This window comes from Carassius gibelio, chromosome B3 (genome assembly GCF_023724105.1).
Source record: "Carassius gibelio isolate Cgi1373 ecotype wild population from Czech Republic chromosome B3, carGib1.2-hapl.c, whole genome shotgun sequence".
Lineage (NCBI taxonomy): Eukaryota > Metazoa > Chordata > Actinopteri > Cypriniformes > Cyprinidae > Carassius > Carassius gibelio.
Genome location: NC_068398.1, coordinates 17,952,606 through 17,974,986, shown reverse-complemented (window position 1 = coordinate 17,974,986; position 22,381 = coordinate 17,952,606). Strand labels below are relative to the sequence as shown.

General features: G+C 39.2%; 2 gene segments (V, D, J or C); both read right to left on the bottom strand.

Moving 5' to 3' along the window:
* Nucleotides 1-14,967: 14,967 nt before the first annotated feature.
* On the bottom strand, nt 14,968-15,541 carry LOC127952978 (Ig heavy chain V region 5A-like). The segment is given in 2 exon segments: nt 14,968-15,301; nt 15,381-15,541. Coding segments are annotated over 2 exon segments (351 nt in total).
* Nucleotides 15,542-16,568: 1,027 nt separating this feature from the next.
* LOC127952969 (Ig heavy chain V region 3-like) lies at nt 16,569-17,140 on the bottom strand. The segment is given in 2 exon segments: nt 16,569-16,910; nt 16,991-17,140. Coding segments are annotated over 2 exon segments (363 nt in total).
* Between the last annotated feature and the right edge of the window lie 5,241 nt (nt 17,141-22,381).

The window sequence follows — 22,381 nt, the reverse complement described above, 5'->3', positions numbered from 1 at the left end:
TATTCATATGTAACAGAATAAATCAGTAATGACTTGAGGTCATCATATTCATATGTGACAGAATAAATCAGTGATGACTTGAGGTCATCATATTCATATGTGACCGAATAAATCAGTAATGACTTGAGGTCATCATATTCATATGTAACAATAAATCAGTGATGACTTGAGGTCATAATATTCATATGTGACAGAATAAATCAGTGATGACTTGAGGTCATCATATTCATATGTAACAATAAATCAGTGATGACTTGAGGTCATCATATTCATATGTAACAGAATAAATCAGTGATGACTTGAGGTCATCATATTCATATGTAACAATAAATCAGTGATGACTTGAGGTCATCATATTCATATGTGACAGAATAAATCAGTAATGACTTGAGGTCATCATATTCATATGTAACAATAAATCAGTGATGACTTGAGGTCATAATATTCATATGTGACAGAATAAATCAGTGATGACTTGAGGTCATCATATTCATATGTAACAATAAATCAGTGATGACTTGAGGTCATCATATTCATATGTGACAGAATAAATCAGTGATGACTTGAGGTCATCATATTCATATGTAACAATAAATCAGTGATGACTTGAGGTCATCATATTCATATGTAACAGAATAAATCAGTAATGACTTGAGGTCATCATATTCATATGTGACAGAATAAATCAGTGATGACTTGAGGTCATCATATTCATATGTAACAATAAATCAGTGATGACTTGAGGTCATCATATTCATATGTAACAGAATAAATCAGTGATGACTTGAGGTCATCTTATTCATATGTAACAGAATAAATCAGTGATGACTTGAGGTCATCATATTCATATGTGACAGAATAAATCAGTGATCACGGATTATTACAGTAATAGATCAGTAATAAATCGCTTCTACCTGGATCTCGCAGCGAATTGCAGTACTGTCTGATGGTGGACCGAGCTGAATGGTCCGTGCGGCGAGCAAACTAGCGCTGTTTTGTTCTGCATTTCGGACGTTTGTCTTTGAATGCTACTGGACGCAACGAAACGGAAATGGACAATGGCACAGTGATATAACTTTACATGTTAACGAGAGAAATATTAAGAAAATTTGTGGTGGCGGCAGTCCGAGCGCTAAACCGGCACAAACTAAGATCGCAATACGGCCACTATTTAATCGCAGCCTTTTTATAGTTTGGGACAAAATAAAAAATGAAATAAATGTAAAAACAACATTTATCAGACTGTTTTAACCGAATCAGTCTGGACTAGTAGGAACGGCTATTTAGGCTAACTTTCCAATGCAAACTAACGTTAAAACTTCGGTGGTAAAAATAATCTAAAAAGAAATATGAATTGTACTATCATTAATATATATAAATTTATACGAGAAATTAAAAAGTTGTGGTCTTACCTTTTTACTTGCTATCTTCTCTGGTATATCACGGTGCTTGCAGATGCAGGACAGTTTTTCTTTTCTTTGAATTTGTAAGAGGGGCGTTACTGTTATTTTGGCGGACTCTGCAATGCGCACATAGTGATGACGTCATAAACTTTGATTGGCTGAGGCAGTTGTTGTCCCAGGGTCATCATAAAAAAATATTGGTCTCAGGACAACGAGGACTTGGCAAAATCAGGACGTGCACATGGCACTGCTTGTATTTTCACTGTGCTGCTTTAAAACACAAAGAGCTTTTATTCTGTCTGTGTCCTCCTGTTAAGGGTTGAGATTTGCATTGACGTAAACATCTGATATTTACAGAAGTTCTAAGCGGCAGTGCATTATAATTTTTGTTTTCCAGCTATAACAACTTAATTTTCTCGTTATCTCGACATAACGAACTCGTTTTCTCGTTATAACTACTTGATTTTCTCGTTATCTCGACATAATGAACTTGTTTTCTCATTATAACGACTTGATTTTCTCGTTATCTCGACATAACGAACTCGTTTTCTCGTTTTAACGACTTGATTTTCTCGTTACCTCGACATAACGAACTCGTTTTCTCGTTATAACGACTTGACAGTTTTTACTGTTGCTATAGTAACGAATTCAACTTTGATAGGCATCTGATGGACAACCATGCAGGCGCTCTTACTTTAGCCTATTTCAGCAAATTTTGCTTCGCCTATTCACCTTATTTTCCATGGCAACAACGGTGCCGCCATTGCACTCGTTTTGTCATCTTACTTCCGGCTGAGGGACCGGAAGTAACGTACCTAAGCTAGTGGCTGGCTAGATAACAGAACGCAGAACGAACAGAAGTATGATATATGCTCAGTTAGGGGCTGCATAACAATTGTATTAAAAAATAATTGCACCAACGATGTAGAGTGCTGTGGTGCACTTTACAATTTACACCCACCACCTAAAGAGAAGCACCTGAGGAAATGGATGAAGGCGCTAAATTTGAAGCGCCCACCCAAGCGCTCTTATGTGTGTTCGTACCATTTCATGGACGGGAAGGCGACTGACGAACACTTTTACCCCGAGAAATGGCTCGACTACGATGTCCCCTTAAAGAGGTCACGCCGGGGATGAAAAGGTTATCAGATTCGGGTAAGCTAACCTTAACTAGCTATGTGTTTGCTCGCCTAACGTTAGATTTATGAAGTCCGTTCTATGAATACATTTATGATCAGTAACAGGCAGTTAACAAAGTACAACGAATGTTCCATGATTACCATTGTCCACCCATTTATTTAATATTTAGGGTAGTACAAGATATTCTAGTACATTACAATAGCTCACATTATTCCTGCTACAGAGATTGCAGGTGATAGCAGGCCAGCTAGCCTCATTTCTCATTCAGATACTGACCTACGTTTGAACACTACAGTTAATAGTGTGTATACTGTTTTGTCTCTAATGCATCTCTCTCTCACACACACACACACAGTTTTCATGATATATTGTAAGTTCTAATGTAAAAATGTTTAATTATTTCCACAGATGTATCGATGACCGCCAGTGATGCAGTGGACAACTGTGAGGGTGATCAGATCCACATGCCCCTGATCTTGCTGAAAGTCACCAGAAGTTACCTGCTGTGATAGTTATTTTTTATGAACCTTTACAAAGTCACCAAAAGTTACCTGCTGTAATAGTTATTATGAACCTTTACAGTGTCACCTGACATTACCTGCTGTAAATAGTTTTTATTTATTTATCTTAATTTGATCTTTTTTTAATCTTTAATCTCTGATTTGAAGGAATAACTCATGTCAAGTTTGCAAGTTAATTCCATCTTGGTTTTTTGTTACATATGGAAATTAAATGTTGAAATTTTATAGGATGGTCAGTAGAAGGTGTCTCTTGCTTCCTGAAAACAACAAACACTGATCAATACATCACAAATGATTTTATACAACTTATATTAAATTATCCATGTTCTAAAAAACAAATCACAGTCTGTCTCTTGTTTAACACAACTGATTTAAAACAACTTATTTGATATAGTTCTTCACCCACACCCTCTACACCCCACCCCAATTACCTAATATCCTATCCTTAACCTAATTATTCTCATTCCTGCTTATTTACAAAGCTGCAACTATCTTGTTGAAAGCAGCAGGTAGCCTGTCTGAAACTCATCTGACACGAGGAAGCATACACTTAAAATAAAAGGTTTATAGTCTAGCTACAGTCTTGGCACAGAATTGCTTATTGTGTGGCACATGTAACTTGCTGTGATGGAACCCAGATGAGCAGCTTACAGGCCCTCAGCCCTGTACAGAACATGGCAAACCTAAAATACATTTCAAAGATTTCACAGTTGTCTTATTTCAGAATTATTCATTATTATTACACTTGACGTTTACCTTATTCATTGATTAGACTTGACGTACACCTACCAAATCTTACCTTAACCTTACCTTTTGCATATACACTGCAGAATTAAGAGGCAAGCTGATTTTCTGATCATATTTTTTGGTAAAATTTACCAATTCCAAACCAAACCAATCTTAACTATTAATTTTGCATTTAATCTTTTATAAGTGATATATAATCTTTTTTTGGCTTGTTTTATCTGTAAAATAAAATCTGCCTAATAATTATGCATACCTGGATATAAGGCGTTTTTCACTTCCAAGTTCCAGCCTCCTCCTTTTCTAATGTGTAATTGATAAACGTTCACTTACCTTACTCCACTGTGCAATTAAGTTATTAGACAAAATACTTAGTCTGATGATGGTCATCAAACACGTTATTATACTTTAAAACATTTATAACTTCGTGTATATTAACATCACACACACACACACACACACACACACAAAACTATCCAGCACCATGCTGAGAGGTTTAGACTGCTCGACTGGCTGGTTGCACGTTCAATTTTAAAAAGACGAAAAAACCCTCGCTGTGTAACAGTACACGACCCACTGTCTCACTATGTAAATACTGGTAAGCCTCGGTACATTTTTTTTAAAATCATTTTTCCTTGCTGCTCCATCAACTCCTCCTGACAGGGCAGTTAAATATATAGGTTAACTCTGGCCACTTCTTCATATCGTCTAACATTACCCACGTTAACAGCGACGATGGATGGGACAATTTGAGACCATTTGATCGTCGTAAGACGTTTTCATCGTGCTCCCAATTTATAAAATAACGTTCTTTGTCATTTCTCCACAGTTATAGCAAACTATAAACAATCGTACAACTACTAAACTAGTAACCGGACGTGCCGTATCGGTTTAGCGGAAGTCGGATGACAAAATGCGGAAATGCAAAGTATTAAAAGTGGGCGGGGCGGAATAAGGTGAATATATAGGTAATAACGTCTATACATAAATAAAGGCGGATCAATCACTGTTGATTTTTTCCAGAGACAGTACACTAAATGTTTTGTTTTTGTAATTAACATGTTTAAATGGCAACACCGCGAACACTTCAGAAGGATGCAAAACTATTCTAAGATCTTTTAGAGCTGCTTTGATTAACCTCACTTTTAATTCTACCTTTATTTGAAATAAAATTATATATCATTTGTCATTTTTAGTAGTTATTATATGCTGTGACAGATATATCGTGCGTTACAAGCTTCTGTTTGAAAAGAGCGTTCATGTATACGTGAAGTGTGCGTGTGTTTGTGTGTGCAGAAAAAAAGATTACAACACTATAGAACAAAACTTAATTAAATTAGCCTATGCACTTTACATATACATCACATTTCTCACCAATATGGTTAACCATAAAAATTAATAATAAGGAAAAGAAGCACATCACAAATAGCCTACTTTAGATGAAAAGAACATCTCCGCTTATCATGTGCCTGAATGAAGCACAAATAAAGATATAAGTGCAAACAGAATACAGTGACGTCAACCTTGGTTTTGATGAGCAGTTATTTTATGACACAGAACGCGTTGGTGAAACTCATGCATCTAGCAAGAACTTAATACACTAAATAATCATATTGATTCAATTAACATTTATGAATTAATTAAATGTCAGAACAAGACTGCACAAGTTATAGCGATCACGAGGAAGGTCCGTGTGGATAGTGTACAACACGCCATCAGTTATATTCAGGTCTATAGTGCCACCTGCTGGCGCAGTTTTGTAGCTTCTTAGAGAAAATTAAGTCGTTATAACGAGAAAACAAGGAAAAAATTATAATGCAATGGCCACTTAGAACTTTCGTAGGGATATTAGTTCTTATAGTAATTGTTAACGATAATGCAAAATTATTTATCTGATTATACTTGATTTATAAAAGAAAGTCTTGAAAAATATGTACTGTACTCACAATCTCACTGCACTCACACAGATTAGACAGGGTTCATAAGTGGAATTGTATAGTACACTGCAATGAGTGTGTTGCCTTAAAGAACTATTTATGCCTTGATCTTACCATAAAAATAACTTTTGTTGGTATAGTCATATTTATTCAGTCATAATAAATAATATTTTTAGTTGAAAAGAACAAGTTGATGTACATTTGTTCAATGTGTTTAGACTTGTTTTTGTACACAACTGTAGCTATTTTTTTAGTCACTGTGTGTATCCTGCACAGTAATACACAGCTGACTCCGAGGTCTCTCAATTCTTCCCCGTGTGTCCTGGGTGAAACTGATCTTGTTTTTTTTTTTTTTTTTGAGTCTTTAATGTAAGTGCCACCATCAATAAAAATATATCCAAGCCATTCCAGTGCTTTTCCAGTGGGTTGACGGATCCAATTAATGCAATGACCTAATACTGAAATCCTGCAGGAGATGGAGAATGATTCTTGAGGTTTCACAACCATAGATGAAGGTTGAGTGAGCTCAACACAGAAAACACCACCTGAAAATAACAATGAGAGAGTGTGTTGTTATTATTAATTGTGTCACAAAACTTCTGCTAACAGTTATGAAGCTTATTTCATTGTTTTAGTTTAGAGTTTAAATAAAAAAGGAGTGAAGCTCACATGATGCAGCTGCTGCCAGCAGAAGTAGAACTGAAGAGAAGATCATGGTCTGAAGTTCACACAGCTTTATTTGTCCTATTGATACAGATACTCCTCTTTTGTACAAAGAGCAAGTGGAGAACTGGCATACAGTTCTACATTAAAAAAAAAAAAAATGTTAACTGAAATGAGTTGTGCACTTATTGTCACTCCCTTATAAGCCTGTATAGTGTTTAATTTATGCTGCAGCACCCAGCGAGCAGTTGGGGGCTCAGTGCCTTGCTCAAGGGCACCTCAGTCGTGGTATTGCCGGCCCAAGACTCAAACCCACATCCTTAGGGTTAGGAGTCAAACTCTCTAACCACTAGGCCACATCTTCCCCTCTTTCATGTTTCTTCAGAATTTCATGTTTCATCAGAATTTCAAAATCAGACTGTCTTTTTCTCTGTCAAGAAAACAAGTAAATGTAAGCAGTCAGTGACATTTGTGACATCAACAAAAACTGCTTGACAAGAGCGCCACCTCTTGGAAAAGGAACAGTACATCTGGAGCATCAGTGAAGTCAACAGTGAAGGTGGTTTTTGTATTGCTTTGACACTGAACTCATTCACTGTGACTCTCTAGCGCAGTAATACACAGCAGTGTCTTCAGTCTTGAGGCTGTTCATCTGTAGATACAGTTGACTGCTGGAATCATCTCTGGAAACTGTGAACCTGCCCTGAACTGACTGGGAGTAGTACTTCGAACTGGACGTGTCGATAGTTGAAACCCATTCCAGTCCTTTACCAGGTGCCTGTCTCACTACAGATGGCCAGGAGCTGCTGAATGTAAATCCAGAGGCAGTACACACCAGACGAAAAGATTCACCTGGTCTTTTTACCACAGCTTCAGACTGAGTGAAGATCTGGCAATGAATAGCTGTAAAAAAAGGTTAAAGGTTTAAAAAAGGTTAAACTATGTACTTGCAAATATTATTTATATAGTAATATATAATTTTTTATATTATTATTCAGAAAATAACCAACCATTTAAAAACAGTAGTATCAGGACTGAATTAATTATTGTTGCCATTGCTAATGATGTTCTTTAACAAAAGCCACATACAATCAGTGAACATAAATAGTTTATGAGAGATAAACATCCCAGGTTTGCATGAACTCCTCCTCCAGCCTCAATTCTTCTTTGCATATGTGTATAAAAAACAGAAATTTTAACAGAAATTAATAAGATGTGAACATCGGACATTTATGAGAACATATTTTAATGTTCAGAAATGTTACACAACTATGATTATTCAATATTGTAAAGCATTTTCAGCTGGATGAAAAGTGTGTATTGATTCATTAGTTCATGCTTACATATAATTAGCTGAGGTATGGTATGCGTATTTGGCGTGCTGTCTGGGGAAGGGCTCCGAGCTCGGGAATGGCCCGAACCTAGAGTACCCCCCCTTCCCCATCTATTTATAGAGTGAACTTGAAGTGAGGAGATGGGGTGGAGGAGGGATGCTGATAAACCGTCAATGGATAGAGGTAAGTAAGCGATATTTATACTATGGGACTGATTACTTGATTATGGTCCACCTGTGTTGATTAGGCTAAGTATCTGACGCGCTCCTCCCAAATCTTATTAGTAAATTACATTTCACTAGTTCACGCTTACATATAATTAGCTGAGGTATGGTATGCGTATTTGGCGTGCTGTCTGGGGAAGGGCTCCGAGCTCGGGAATGGCCCGAACCTAGAGTACCCCCCAAAAAGGCAAATGTACAAGAGGACAGCCGCCAGTTTAAAGAATGCCCCCCCAAAAAAGCATAGAGTACTGGCGGGGGCTGATTTGGTTTCTGAGAAGTCATCTCATAGGCAGGCTGGAAGGGCCTACGTACTCCGGAGGGAGCGACTTGGGCGTTGGGAGAGTAGGCCCTACCGGCTGCAGCTAGTGAACTACGTGGTTGTTGGCGCCCGGTCAGTAAGGCTCGAGCCGATGCTCAACTGGAGCTTTTTGGCGTTGGAACGGTGAGCCCTACCGGCCGATGAGGAGGAGCAGCGTGGTTGTGGTGCCCGACCGGGAGGACCCGAGTTGCCTCAACCGGAATAGGTCACGGTGTCGGCGTACGGGCCCTACTGGCTGATAGCCCCTGCTATTCAGTGGGTGAAGAGCCTAACGCTGACCGAGAGGGCCCATGAAGCCTCCGACAGGAGATTGAGACTCAGGATGACGGACGTCTGGGTCCTCTCGGTTTGGCAGATAAAAAGCTTTGGGCTGGCCGACAAGGAGGACTCTGGCGACATCCGAAGGGAGATCCCGACTCATGGCATTGGATGGATGAGACTCACGACTCAAGCATAGGCCCGTCCGGTTGAACTCTCGCCAGACGTCTGAAGGGAGCACACGCATCAGACGAGTAAGCCTCGGCGGACGGGGAGAGTTGGAAAGGAAAACCCGACTGGGAGGACTCTCGCGGCATCCGATGGGGCCTCGAACTCAGAACATCGAACGGGTAAGCCTCGCCAGGCGGGGTTAAAAGATGTGAGAGTAGCTGAGGGTAGCTGAGAGTTTTTTATATTTTTTTTATTTTTTATTTTTTATATTTTGCAGGATTTGGCGAGAGGACGAGACTCGTAGCGTCAGACGGTTAAGCCTCGCCTACCGTCAAATGGAAAGGTAAGTTGCGTGGCCGAGAGACTGTTACCGATGTCCGAAGGGAGCACACACATCGAACGGGTAAGCCTCGCCGACCGTAGAGTGGAAACGTAAAGCAAGTCTGTCCAGGAGTCTCTCGCCAGCGTCCGAAGGGAGCACACACATCGAACGAGTAAGCCTCGCCGACCATAGAAAAGGAAAAGGTAAGGTTGTCTAACCGGGAGGCTCTCGCCGGCGTCCGAAGGGAGCACACGCATCGAACGGGTAAGCCTCTCCGGATGTGGGACAGAAAAGGTAACCATAGGTGGCCGGGAGGCTCTTGCCAGTGTCCAGCGGGGACTTCCTGTTCCCCAAAAACTGGGTGAGCCTTGCAGGCCGTAGGAAAAGGTAAGTTTGTGTGGTCGTTAGGCTGTCGTCAGCGTTTTATGGGAGTTTGCTACTCCCGGCAAGAGACATGTTGTGTGTTTGGTACTTGCGGCATCGAACAGCTTGCTTGTAGGTTTGTAACCTAAACCACGTAGTAAGGTCGTGGTTGGCTGGCCAGGAGTCTCTCGCCAGCGTCCGATGGGAGCACTCGCATCGAACGGGTGAGCCTCGCTGGCCAAGGATGGAAAAGGTCAGGTTGTCTAGCCGGGAGGCTCGGACCGACGTCCGATAGGAGCTTAGCTCCAGGAATCGAATGGGTAAACCTCTCTGGCTGAAGGACGGAAAAGGTTGTCCAGCCGGGAGGCTCTTACCTTCGTCCGACAGGAGCTTAGCTCCCGGATCGAACGGTTAAGCCTCGCTGGCCAAAGGACGGAAAAGGTAAGGTTGTCTAGCCGGGAAGCTCTCACCTACATTCAATGGGAGCCCTGACTCAATGCATTGGATGGGTAAACCTTTCCGTATGTAAGACAGAATGGCAAAGCAGGTAGCCGGGGGCTTTCACCTACGTCCGAAGGGAGTGTGAGCTCCTGGCAACGAACGGTTAAGCCTTATTGGCCGCAGAATGGAAAAGGTGAGGTTGTCTGGCCGGGAGCTCTCGTCAGCATCCGATGGGAGCTCGAGCTCTTGGCATCGAAGAAAGAAGCCTTGCCGGCCATAGGAATGAAAAAGGTAAGGTTATCTGGCCGGGAGGCTATGGCCGGCATCCGGTGTCTTTTTATTTATTTATTTTTTATTTATATATTTATTTTTTATTTTATTATTATTATTTTTTTTTTTTTTTTTATTCTCCAGCCATTGGAGGGAAAATTAAGATTGTTTTATCTGCGAAGCACCCGTTAGTGTTCGGCAAAAGCGTAACTTGCGGTATTGGATGGGTACATCTTGCCATCGGAGGGAAAATTTGTTTTAGCTGCGATGTACTCGTTGGTGTTCGATAGGTAAGTGTTGCTGACTGAACATTTTTTTTTGGGGGGGGGGGTTAATCGGCTTTTTAATCGGGTAAGCTTCGCTGGTGGTCGGATGGAAAGTCCAAGATTGCTTAAGCGGGAAAGCATCTGACAGGATTTTAATACTTGTGATGTCATACGAGTAAGCTTTGCTTATAGTTGAACGGAGAAGGCAAAGGTTGGTTCAACCGGGAGCACTCTTGCAGCGCCTGACAGGGAGTTCGATACTAAGGATGATTTGTTTGTCTACGAGGGTAGACGCTGTGAGGCTTACTTGAATAATTGTTTAGCAAATCCAATGAGCTGCTTCCGATAATGAGTCCAAAAAATCTTGGTGCAGTCATAGTATTCGAAATTAAGCGTGCAAAAATAAATTGGATTTCCTGTGCCAGTGTACCCCAAATAGGTGCCATGTATCGGCGATGTGGTCATTGTCAGCACGTGAGATCGATGGTACATATCAACGATGTAATCGTGCATGGGTGGAGTAAGTGAAAGATTCTTTATACTTGTCTGAGCTTACTATTTGGTGCACGAAAAAGAGCCTATGGAATCACCAATAATCGAAAAATATACTTTTGGACGTACTGATAACTGGCATTAAGTATAAAATACTATATTTAAATACTGCTAGTTCATGTAGTCGGCACTACTGTCATCTCGCTTGTCCTGTGAATTTTTTTTAAATTTTTTTTTTTATATATACGATAGTAGATTCCATTTAAAGTCCAATGATTTAATCCTAATATGGATGTAAACTAATGCCTTGAATATAAGGTATTCAAAAACCGGTAAGTGCATATATTTGGAGTGAGTTCGGTTGAAATGATGCCTTGGTCGTACGCGCTCCGGACCACATGCCTCATGATGGGACCGACGCGCCACCCCTGAAACCAGAATGAGATGTGTTCTAATGTAACTGTGTCATTAAACTCCATAAGTGAGAGCTCCTTTAAAAAATGGCACATATCGGATTACCTGTTAAAGTACGATGGAATACCTTATATCTGCAAACGATGTATGTCTATTTGTGGATGGAGACTTCTTTGCCACCTACAGGCTCACATCATCCTTTGGGGGCGAGCGTGAAATGCAGTGCTGAGATGGGATAGCGGAGCGGTTTGATAGCCGAATTATGATAGGCCGCCTAATGATTATTATAAAAAACGTTGGTTGGAGAATGGGCCTAATATCGTCTTGGCTATTGTCGATACATGATGCTATCAACGCAACCACGGATGCATGGATGCATATATATTTAGGTATAGGAAAGGCTCCAGTGGGAGCAGACGCTGCTACGGCAGTGAGGAGGTACATGAAAGGCTCCTGCGGGAGCAGACACTGCGTGGCAGTGAGGAGGTATAAGAAAGGCTCCTGCGGGAGCAGACACTGCTGCGGCAGTGGGGAGATACGGGAAAGGCTACTGCGGGAGCAGACACTGCTGCGGCAGTGAGGAGGTACAGGAAAGGCTCCTGCGGGAGCAGACACTGCGCGGCAGTGAGGAGCTATAGGAAAGGCTCCTGCGGGAGCAGACACTGCTGCAGCAGTGGGGAGAACAGGAAAGGCTCCTGCGGGAGCAGACACTGCTGCGGCAGTGAGGAGGTACGGGAAAGGCTCCTGTGGGAGCAGACACTGCTGCGGCAGTGGGGAGATACGGGAAAGGCTCCTGTGGGAGCAGACACTGCTGCGGCAGTGGGGAGATACGGGAAAGGCTCCTGCGGGAGCAGACACTGCTGCGGCAGTGAGGAGGTACAGGAAAGGCTACTTGCTTCGCCTGCTGTAGATGTTGGCTGTGGGAAGAGAAAAAAGGGTTAGTGACATTTGATGGGGTAAGCTAAAAATGAATGGGTAGCCTACTGTGTAACCAGCTTAGCATTTGGTTGCCTGATTTGACAATTCCTCAAGCCTTGTCCACCTTATTATGTTCCTGTTGGAAAAGCATCTTTCCTCTCATTTTGCCTCCGGGCTCTTAGACGGTCTCCCGAGCGGATACGTTTGGAACGCTGTTTTCACGTTGTAGTATGTACTGTGGAAACAGAGGCTTTTGGAAATGATGAAGCATGTTTAGTCTTGTAAGACGTTGTACCGAAAGACATGATTATAGCAGTAACGTTAACCCCTTACCAGTCACCCCCCATTTTTGGACAGAAGACAGAAATTACATACCCAAAATAAAGATGTTTCCGTTCATGATTCTTTCTGACTAGATCCATGATCAACATTTGTCCATGAGCTAACACTTCGACGTTTACCATTCAGGAATGGGAATAGTTTTCTTGACATGATGGAAAATTATCACTGAAATTATGTTTTATCGAAATATTGGTGAAATATAAAAGCCAAGTCTTTAGACTATCCAGATCAAATAAGAGTGTGATGTTTAACGTGCTGTGAAAGTGGAACGATAATAGACTGGGGCCGTTGGCGATGCTTGCAGCAAATGGGTTAACAGCAGTTATGTGCTATTCCCTTCCAAGTGGTTTCTAAAGATATTTACTTGCCAGTTTTTTCGTATTACGGTCCTTAAAAGGCGACAGTAATTTTACTCAGGCTTGCTATCCTGCATCAAAACACGAGGGCAGATGCGTTTTAGATTAATTTTGAGTGATCACGCCAGTGAATGGTGAAATAGGTCCCTAAATGATTTGGTCCTACCAGAAGACTTGCACAGAAATTAAAATGTAAAATTAAATTAAGCATTTAGCAAACGCTTTTATCCAGAGACTTACAAGGTTTTTTTTTTTAATCATCGAACTTATGTCTGTATCATTTCGGTGAGGTTTAAACGTGCGCAGTAAGGCGAATGTAATGCCTTGGCTTCGTGGTTAAAAGTGGCATAATCATCCGAAGGAACGTTTGTACCTGTAGTCCAAATCTATGCGCAATCCACACTCCAGATCAGCGGGTGGCGGTAAAGCACCTTTACGCTGGTTTGCCAAAATCGCCATAAAACACTAGTAGAAGAAGACGGAAACTGCGTCATGACGTCGTTTAACAAACGTAAGCCGCGAACCTGCTTTTAGATGCAACGCTTTGGATGCCAACTGCCGTAAAAATCCAATGAAGAAAAAGAAGAACCTGTTTTTAGCGTCTTCGCCTGGAAATGTATTGGTTAACGTTAAGCCGCGGTGAGAACTGTTCAGCCCAGGCTATTTGGATTCTTTCTGCTGCAATCCAGCGGTCTCGGGCGGCACGATCGTTGTATCGAACGAGGCGAGCTGGAGTTTGCACGGTCTATTGGCCACGATGTGTGGCTTGGCGAGGAGAGCAGCTGTCGCGATGACGCTTAATGCTGCTCAACGGCCGTGATTGGCTGGGTAGAAATGATCTCAATTTGACATGAACTGAATGGCTCCGCGTCCGGCTCCGTCTTTGATTCAATACAAGGACACGTTGGATCGCTGCTATGGTCGCTTACTGGACACAACCATGATTATCCATTCATAGATCTTAGCCATTTAGAGCCAAATTGTTTGCCAGATTTTAATTATCAAAAAATTGATTGTCAATTCGCTTTAATTACATTACGAAAAAGCCTAGGCTAATTACCACCACATAAAGTCAACTTCATAAATAGGCCTGTATCCATTGAGAACATCATTTATTATGAGTCTTAAAAAATAACATAAAATCATTATTGAGCCAAAACATTGTCAACATACCATAGTTTGACTTGTACTTCGCTGCGCTGATTTCTAAAGACTGCTGTACAGTACCATCTTGAGCTCAAACAACGCTAAGAGAGAGCTTACGAATGGTCCAGACCAACCTTATGAAAGTATGACTTACAGAAGATATATTTAGCGTACGAACGTGTCGGGAATCGTGCCATAAGGTTAAGAGAGAGGTTAAGGAATAGGTTAAGAACTACTTAGTGATAAGAACGTTTTGGGGAACCGGGCCCTGATTGTTAAGTCGTGACGTAACCTCTCCATTTCCGGGTCCAAAAACCAGGACCTCTTTCTACCGCTTTTGCTTGCTTTTTTATTTACTCTACCATGCCGCAGTGCTGTGTCCTGTGTTGTTTGAATAGATCAGAGTAAAAAAAACAAACAAGTCACATTCAACTCTCATTTTACCGCTTTCCCTGTGATGAGAAAGAGAAGAGGAAATGGCTGCAGTTGGTAAGGTAAGTTACAAATCTTAAATGAATGAAGAAACTTTCGGCACCAGTGGGTCATAACGTTAGTTTTGGCAACAGTCACTGGACAAGCCAAAGATGTGATAAGTTACGTAGCATAGAAAACCATTATACCAGTTCAAGTATGATAATCTGCTAACGTTTCTCATTTCTATAAAAATTTTGCATTGTTGGAGGAAGTCCGAGATATAATAAATAATCATATTTAAAGGCCAGGTATAAGTTTACATATTTATTAGGCTTGCCTTGAGGTTTGTTTTTGTTTTTTGACCAGCTGAATTAATGTCTAGAATTTTTGATGAACTTCAGACAACTGCTATGCACCTGTAAAAGTCATACTAAGGAAAATTATATAAAAAAAAATAAATAAATAAATAAATAAATAAACACTTAATTTGTGATATGATGATGGTGTTTTTGTACAGGGAGTCTGTTGGAGTCTGTCACTGTGTTTCTTTGGCACAATAATACACAGCTGTGTCTTCAGCTCCCATATTGTTTCCTTGCAGTGTTATTGTGTTACTGGAAGTGTCTCTGGTGATACTGAACTTGCTTTTCAGAGAATCCTTGTAATATAAGCTTCCACCAGAATAGATGACTCCAATCCACTCCAGAGCTTTTCCTGCAGGTTGACGAATCCAGCCTGTACCAGAGCTTGTAACTGAATATGAGACTTTACAGTTAATAGTGAGAGTGGCATCAGGACGGACAGTCAGAGACTCAGGCTGAGTGAGTTCATATGAATCAATACCTGTATCAAATCAAATAATACCTGTTAATAAGAGATCATGATCTTTTGATCAACAAAATGATATATCAGACTAACTTACAGGATATGACGGCCAGAAGCAGCACTAAAGATGAAGAGATCATGGTTTGTTTCTCAGCACAGTTTGACTGAACTGAAGTGATTCTTCACTCCCTCTAGTGATCAGATGAATGTGTAAACTGACTCATGCCTGCTGTTTAAATATGCAACAGGAGATTTACATAAACATACAGAGCTTTAAATAATTTATATATGCTAAAAAAATATTCATGTGTGCAGTGTTCAAACTATACCGTGTCCTTTGGGGGAGCCCACTTTTTGTTTTGGGGAGGTGGGGTTGTGCGTGCCTCAAATAAGGACTTACAACAGCTACAAGTGTATTCACTATTATACATTATCGACACGAGTGTCTCAGAAAAGGACTTACAATTACTTACAAAGATATATAACAGCTACAACTGTATATGCACTGTTATACTTTATCAACACAAATTGATAGGTCAAGAAGACAGCCTTTCCCTAGCCACCATATAGGCGGACCTGAATGACGTTGCGGTCTCCTCCAGTAATTTAGAATCCACCTCAATTACTTTATTTGGCACAATCACCTTTTGCTAAATCAATGGCCCTCTTGTGTGCAATGCTGTCCCTGTGTTTATATATATTTTTTCGCAACTTGTTCTGAGCAGCGCTGCTTGTTTCCTCCCCATTAATCCACTCCTCTGACAAGTGCGTGCCAGGAACCTTTTCAGACAGAAACAGGTTTTTTGCATCCCTACATGCAATGCACGCCAAGCTTCCATCCTTAACAAACAGCCATGTATTTCGGCTCTTCTAGTCTCTCCACTGCTGGCTGTTCCAGTTTAACGGGAGAGAAGACTCGGAGCAAGAGGGGTTAGGATCATGACTGGCCTCTGACGAGCTTTTACCATCTTCAGCACAGCACCCCCACACCTTGATGCTCATTACAAGAATAGCATGTATAGTAAACTTTATTGAAGTAAATTAGGTTTTAATCACCGTCATGCACACACATTGTGTTAAAAAAAATCAGATATGCCTTTGTGCCGTATAATGTTGGAGCTTTTATAGTGAACTTCACTGCATACTGTAACATCTTCAGTGATGGTAAATCATTTCATTAGGTTGCATTTTGTAGTTTTTTTTTATTATTATTATTGTTATTATTATTCACTGCTGCCACCTGTTGACTTCTAGTAACAAGAGAGATAACGGTTAGTGTGGTTTTTGTTCAGCTGTACAAGACCTTTGTGTCACAGTGAGTCTCTTGCACAATAATACACAGCTGAGTCTTCTGCTGTCAGGCCTGATAGTTTCAGATACACCATACTCTTTGAATTATCTCTGGTGATTTCAGTTCGACCTTTGAAGGATTCAGAGTAGTCATTGCCACTGCCGTCACTATAGACACGTCCCATCCACACAAGTGGTTTTCCAGCTTGTTGTCTGATCCAGTGCATGCTACAGCAGTCAAAGCTGAACCCAGATCCTCTACAGGACAGAGTCAGAGTTTCTCCAGGCTTCTTCACAGTTGTGCTTTCAATGGACTCCATACTTTGACATTTTATGCCTGAAAAGAAGATTGAAAAGACTGATTTGATTTGGAATCTGTATACCCGTAGATCTGATAATAGACGTGTGAAAACTCACGCTGTAGGCTGAATGAGAGCAGCAGTAAGCAGAGTGTATTCTTCATCTTGACAGTGGTGATGTAACACTTCAGATCCAGTCAGCAGCACATAAATACTAAACAGATGTCCAGGGCTTTGATTTGCATTGGGAGGGTCACTTTCCTGACACTAAAAATTTAATAAAGAGTCTGTACAGGTTTCTTTTTAAAGGGGTCATAAACTGAGAAATCTCTGTTTATGGGTTATGTTGTCTTTAGTAACGTTGTGCCAGTTGTGTATGCTGTAGACACGGGGTAAAATTAAGAAAGAGCTCCAGACCACTTCAATGAAACACTGTTTGTTTGCTTTACTGCAAATTCGTTTTTAAACAAGACAGTTTGACACAGGCTTTTCAGAGAGACTTTAAGATGTTGCAGTTTAGTGCTGTTATTTTAATGTAAATCATAGTGCTATATTAGTCTATATTAGTCTAAAAGGGCAATGAAAGTAGTTCACACAGTTTTCACACCACAAAGGTCGAGTTGATGGAAACTGACAACACACATTCAGGACAACATAAGAGAACAGAAACATGCAGTAACACACAACAGAAGCAGCAGCTTATGAATGACTTCTTGCTGATTAATATTTGTGAACATAATGCAACATCAACACATGTATGAGAATCCCTCTCAGGATTCTGGCAGGGAAACTGTGGCAGTTGAAATGAACAATTTCTCAGAGGCAGATAATAGAGTGGATTCACCTGAAGTCGTCTATGTGAGGGTAAAATTGAAAGGAAAAGATTACATGTGCTGCTCTGTGTTCAACATCATGTTTTGCAACTGTTTGTTTCTGGGTTTTGCTGCATTGATATGTTCATTAAAGTTGAGTCAGATAACCGCATGTTTCTTTCTAGAACAACATGCTAGTTTTTACTCAAAATTACTCCGTTTTACCAAGTTTTCCTTTATTTTTCTAAAGGCGAGAAGCAAGATGAATGAGGGAGACATGGTGAAGGCTCAGAAGTACAGTCGATGTTCATGTAGGACAAACACAATGGCCGTGATTGTGACCAGTGCGGCTCTAACTGTGTTCCTGGTCTTCTATAGAAGTCTTTAATACTGGTGTTATCTTACATAATTTACCTGGGGCTTCCTCTGACACGTCTTTTGACATTGAAAGGCAAAATTATTATGATCAAAGTAGACACAACTCTTATCCATCTGGAAGCCACATTAATAGAAGTCCTCAGAGACCCTCATACAGTGGAGGAAGATGGAAAGAGAGAGGACAGAAATACAAGTGATACTGTGAGGTGAAAATGATCTTCACAGTTTTATTGAAATGTCTCAATAATGTCATAAGTTTAGTTGATTAGCAGAATTTGGATTAGAAACCTTTTCTAAAATGATATTATAGTCATCAGTGTCACTTAATTTGCCTCTGATATCACTTGCTGAGAAGACATAAGAATATAGCAATTTCATGATTGTATTATCTTCTATTTATCTTTTAATAAACATGCTATTAGCTTTAACCGAATGTATTTTAGAGGTTTCTATACATGTATGCTTTGTAGTTACAGAATATAAAATAGGTCTTATGAAACTATACATGCATATTCACTTATTTTTTTAGAGGCAATAACGAAACGCAGGTGTTTCCTGAGGGTCACACATCAGTAAATATGGCTCTTTTTTTCTTTAGACACTTCCCTGTCTTCATATATGTCTGTTGCATCAATACTAGAATAGTTTTTAATGTTTTTATAGTAGTCGTAATAATAAATTACTTCGGTAAGAATGAGAATGAGAATGGATCACTAAAATAAACAATTCAATCTTGACCTCATCAGCAATTAAATCTATTCTGTGGTATCCACTTTTTTTAAGGAAATTATATTACAACAACAAAAGAGTTAGAAGATGTGTTTTTTTGTCTGATGCTTTATCAGTAAACAAAATACAAACCCAATTCCAAAAAAGTTGGGACACTGTACAAATTGTGAATAAAAACAGAATGCAGTGATGTTTTATTCAGAATACAACATAGATGACATATAACATGTTTAAACTGAGAAAATGTATCATTTTAAGGGAAAAATCAGTTGATTTTTAAATTTCATGTCTTCAACACATCTCAAAAAAGTTGGGACAAGGCCACGTTTACCACTGTGTGGCATCCCCTCTTCTTTTTATAACAGTCTGCAAACGTCTGGGGACTGAGGAGAGAGGTTGCTCAAGTTTAGGAATAGGAATGTTGTCCCAATCTTGTCTAATACAGGCTTCTAGTTGCTCAACTGTTTTAGGTCTTCTTTGTTGCATCTTCCTCTTTATGATGCATCAAATGTTTTCTATGGGTGAAAAATCTGGACTGCAGGCTGGCCATTTCAGTGCCCGGATCCTTCTTCTACGCAGCCATGATGTTGTAATTGATGCAGCATGTGGTCTGGCATTGTCATGTTGGAAAATGCAAGGTCTTCCTTGAAACAGACGACATCTGGATATATCTTGCAGCATTGATGGTGCCTTTCCAGATGTTTAAGCTGTCCATGACACACACACTCATGCAACCCCGTACCATCAGAGATGCAGGCTTCTGAACTGAGCGTTGATAAAAACTTGGGTTGTCCTTGTCCTCTGTAGTCCGAACAAATTTTGATTCGTCTGACCACAGAACAGTTTTCCACTTTGCTACAGTCCATTTTAAATGAGCCTTGGCCAAGATAAAACACCTGCATTTCTGGATCATGTTTAGATATGGCTTCTTTTTTGACCTATAGAGATTTAGCCAGCAACGGTGAATGCCATGGTGGATTGAGTTCACCGACAATGTTTTCTGGAAGTATTCCTGAGCCCATGTTGTGATTTCCATTACAGTAGTATTCCTGTATGTGATGCAGTGCCGTCTAAGGGTCTAAAATCCACGTAAGTGGTAAGTGTGCACACAAGATTCTGCGTACTTTCTGAAATCCTGCACGGTAAGAGTTACACGCTCAGCCTCGTTCTCTTTCTTGAGATGATTAGATTTGTATTAAGTCATAAGGTGCAATCATAACTTAAAGGCCAAACTATTAATTTAAATATTAAATATTTTACCAGTGTGAGTGATGAAAAATCTATTAATTATATTCTGAATATGTATCTATTCATTTACTGTTATATGCCTAACACAGAATTATCTATAAATGGGACACAAATTAATACAAATATTTAATGGATTTTATCTATCTATTTCTCCACTTACTCTTATCCCATTGGTTCTTCATTAATCTTCATTTAGTTCTGGATCGTTCTCGGTGCCAGGAGGGTACTTTTAATGTACACATAGACTACATTAAAAATAAATATACAATAACTAAAACATGTTACTTTTTTTTTCAGTTGTGTACCATTAGGCCAGACTCCCATGTGTTCATACTTAATTGTGAGTTGGTGTTAACTTCATTGGATTGGTTTGTCTTTACATTGAAATTTCATATACCATATAATCTGCTTAAACATTACAGTCAAAATGATGTCATGTGACAATGCTCAGCACTTCAGTATCAGAGTGCTATACTTTGTAAAACATTTTTTAATAAACCAAAAATGTCTCTGTTAATGGTATTTAATACTCAATTTCATATTTTGAAATTGTGGTATTGATTCTGATTACTTCATGTAACTGATCAAGCTCTTATAGGAAGTAAGTATGAGCAACAAAATGCTTTCTTTGTGTCCAGATTTGACTAACGAAAAAACGTACACTTCAAATAGAAAAAAATAATTCATTCATTCAGTTTTGATTAAATATGTCTTTAATGATGGCTGAATATGTATCCAAATTAAAGTAACTAATTATGTGGGAATAACATTCCCGGCCACCAGGGAACATACAGCCATGTTTATGTTTATTTATAGAATAAATAATATATATAAATATATATATATAAAATGTACATTTAATAAAAAATGCAGTTTTAAAAATCTGCTAAATTTAATTTAATTTAATTTAATTTAATTTAATTTAATTTAATTTATGCATTTAGCAGATGCTTTTATCCAAAGTGACTTACAGTGCATTCAGGCTATCAATTTTTTACCTATCATGTGTTCCCGTATATATATATGTGTGTGTGTGTGTGTGTGTGTGTGTGTGTGTGTGTGTGTGTGTGTGTGTGTGTGTGTAACAGAATCCACACAGTCATGATGTTTAATGTTTGCTCTTAAGTGTGCACTAAATATGCAGCATAATTAGCCTGTGTATGTGCACATCTATAAATAAGCAGGACTCATGAAATATTTGCATAATGGAAATTCTCTTTACACAAAAAAGCATATACTCTCATTTATTTTTTTGCTGAATGCATTAATAGTCATCCTTTAAGACAACTGCAGCATATTTTATAAAGAAAATTGCACTGCACAGATAAAGGCTACATGTTGTTTGAGAGTTCATTTTAGTATAATTTTCAGCTATTACCACTACAATATGCTTATCTAGAAACTATACACACACCACAGATTTGAGGTTATGCATGAAGTTTACATATTTTGCCTTTTTGGTTTTCATGTGGGACAAGTAAAAAACAAGCACACAATGTTTTACCACATTATAGGACCATGACATACTTACCCATAATTCTGATTTAATGTCAGTAAGGGTGTAATGAAGGGTTGACAGTAATATATTTTAGCTTAGTTGCAGAAATATAATGCATTTTTATAGTTTATTGACTGTTGGGCTATGAAAAATAAATATTACAAACTTACTGTCAGGTCTGGCTGAGTGTCTGTGTTTCTGGAAGAGAAAATGAAAATTTTAAATCTGCTTCAGTATGTCACTTCTATCATACAACCATCCAACACAGCGTTATACAGCAGCCTGTCATACCCAGTGAACACAACTCCGAAAAGGTGATTTTAGTGTGAATTTTTTTTACACATATTGGCAGTAATGATTTTATAATTTAAAGAGTAATACGTTAAAGAGATGTAGCATAACAAATGTCTGTATGAGCTCTTAAAGGGACAGTGAAATGTAAACATCCAAATTCAGTCGTCATTTACTCACCCTCACATCCTTGTAGAAATATATACATATATGTACAGTATGTATGTATTTTTCTACTGTTTTTTGCCCATATAATAAAAGTATATCAAAAACAACAATGGATATCACTGGCCTAATTAAACAAAAATATTAAGCCATTATGACCAAATGTTTTGTTTAAATTTCAAACCTCTATGATTTTTTATTATGATAAATCTTTATTACTAAAGATGATTGTATGTTTATAAGTACAGATAGCAGACATGTTATTATCTGAAAACCATGAAAATATACCAAAAACTTCCATTCCAGATCTTCAAACATTATTTGAGTTTTGTTATAAAACACCTCACAGGTTTTGTTGTAGACCACGGCTGTGGGTTTTCTGCTTATT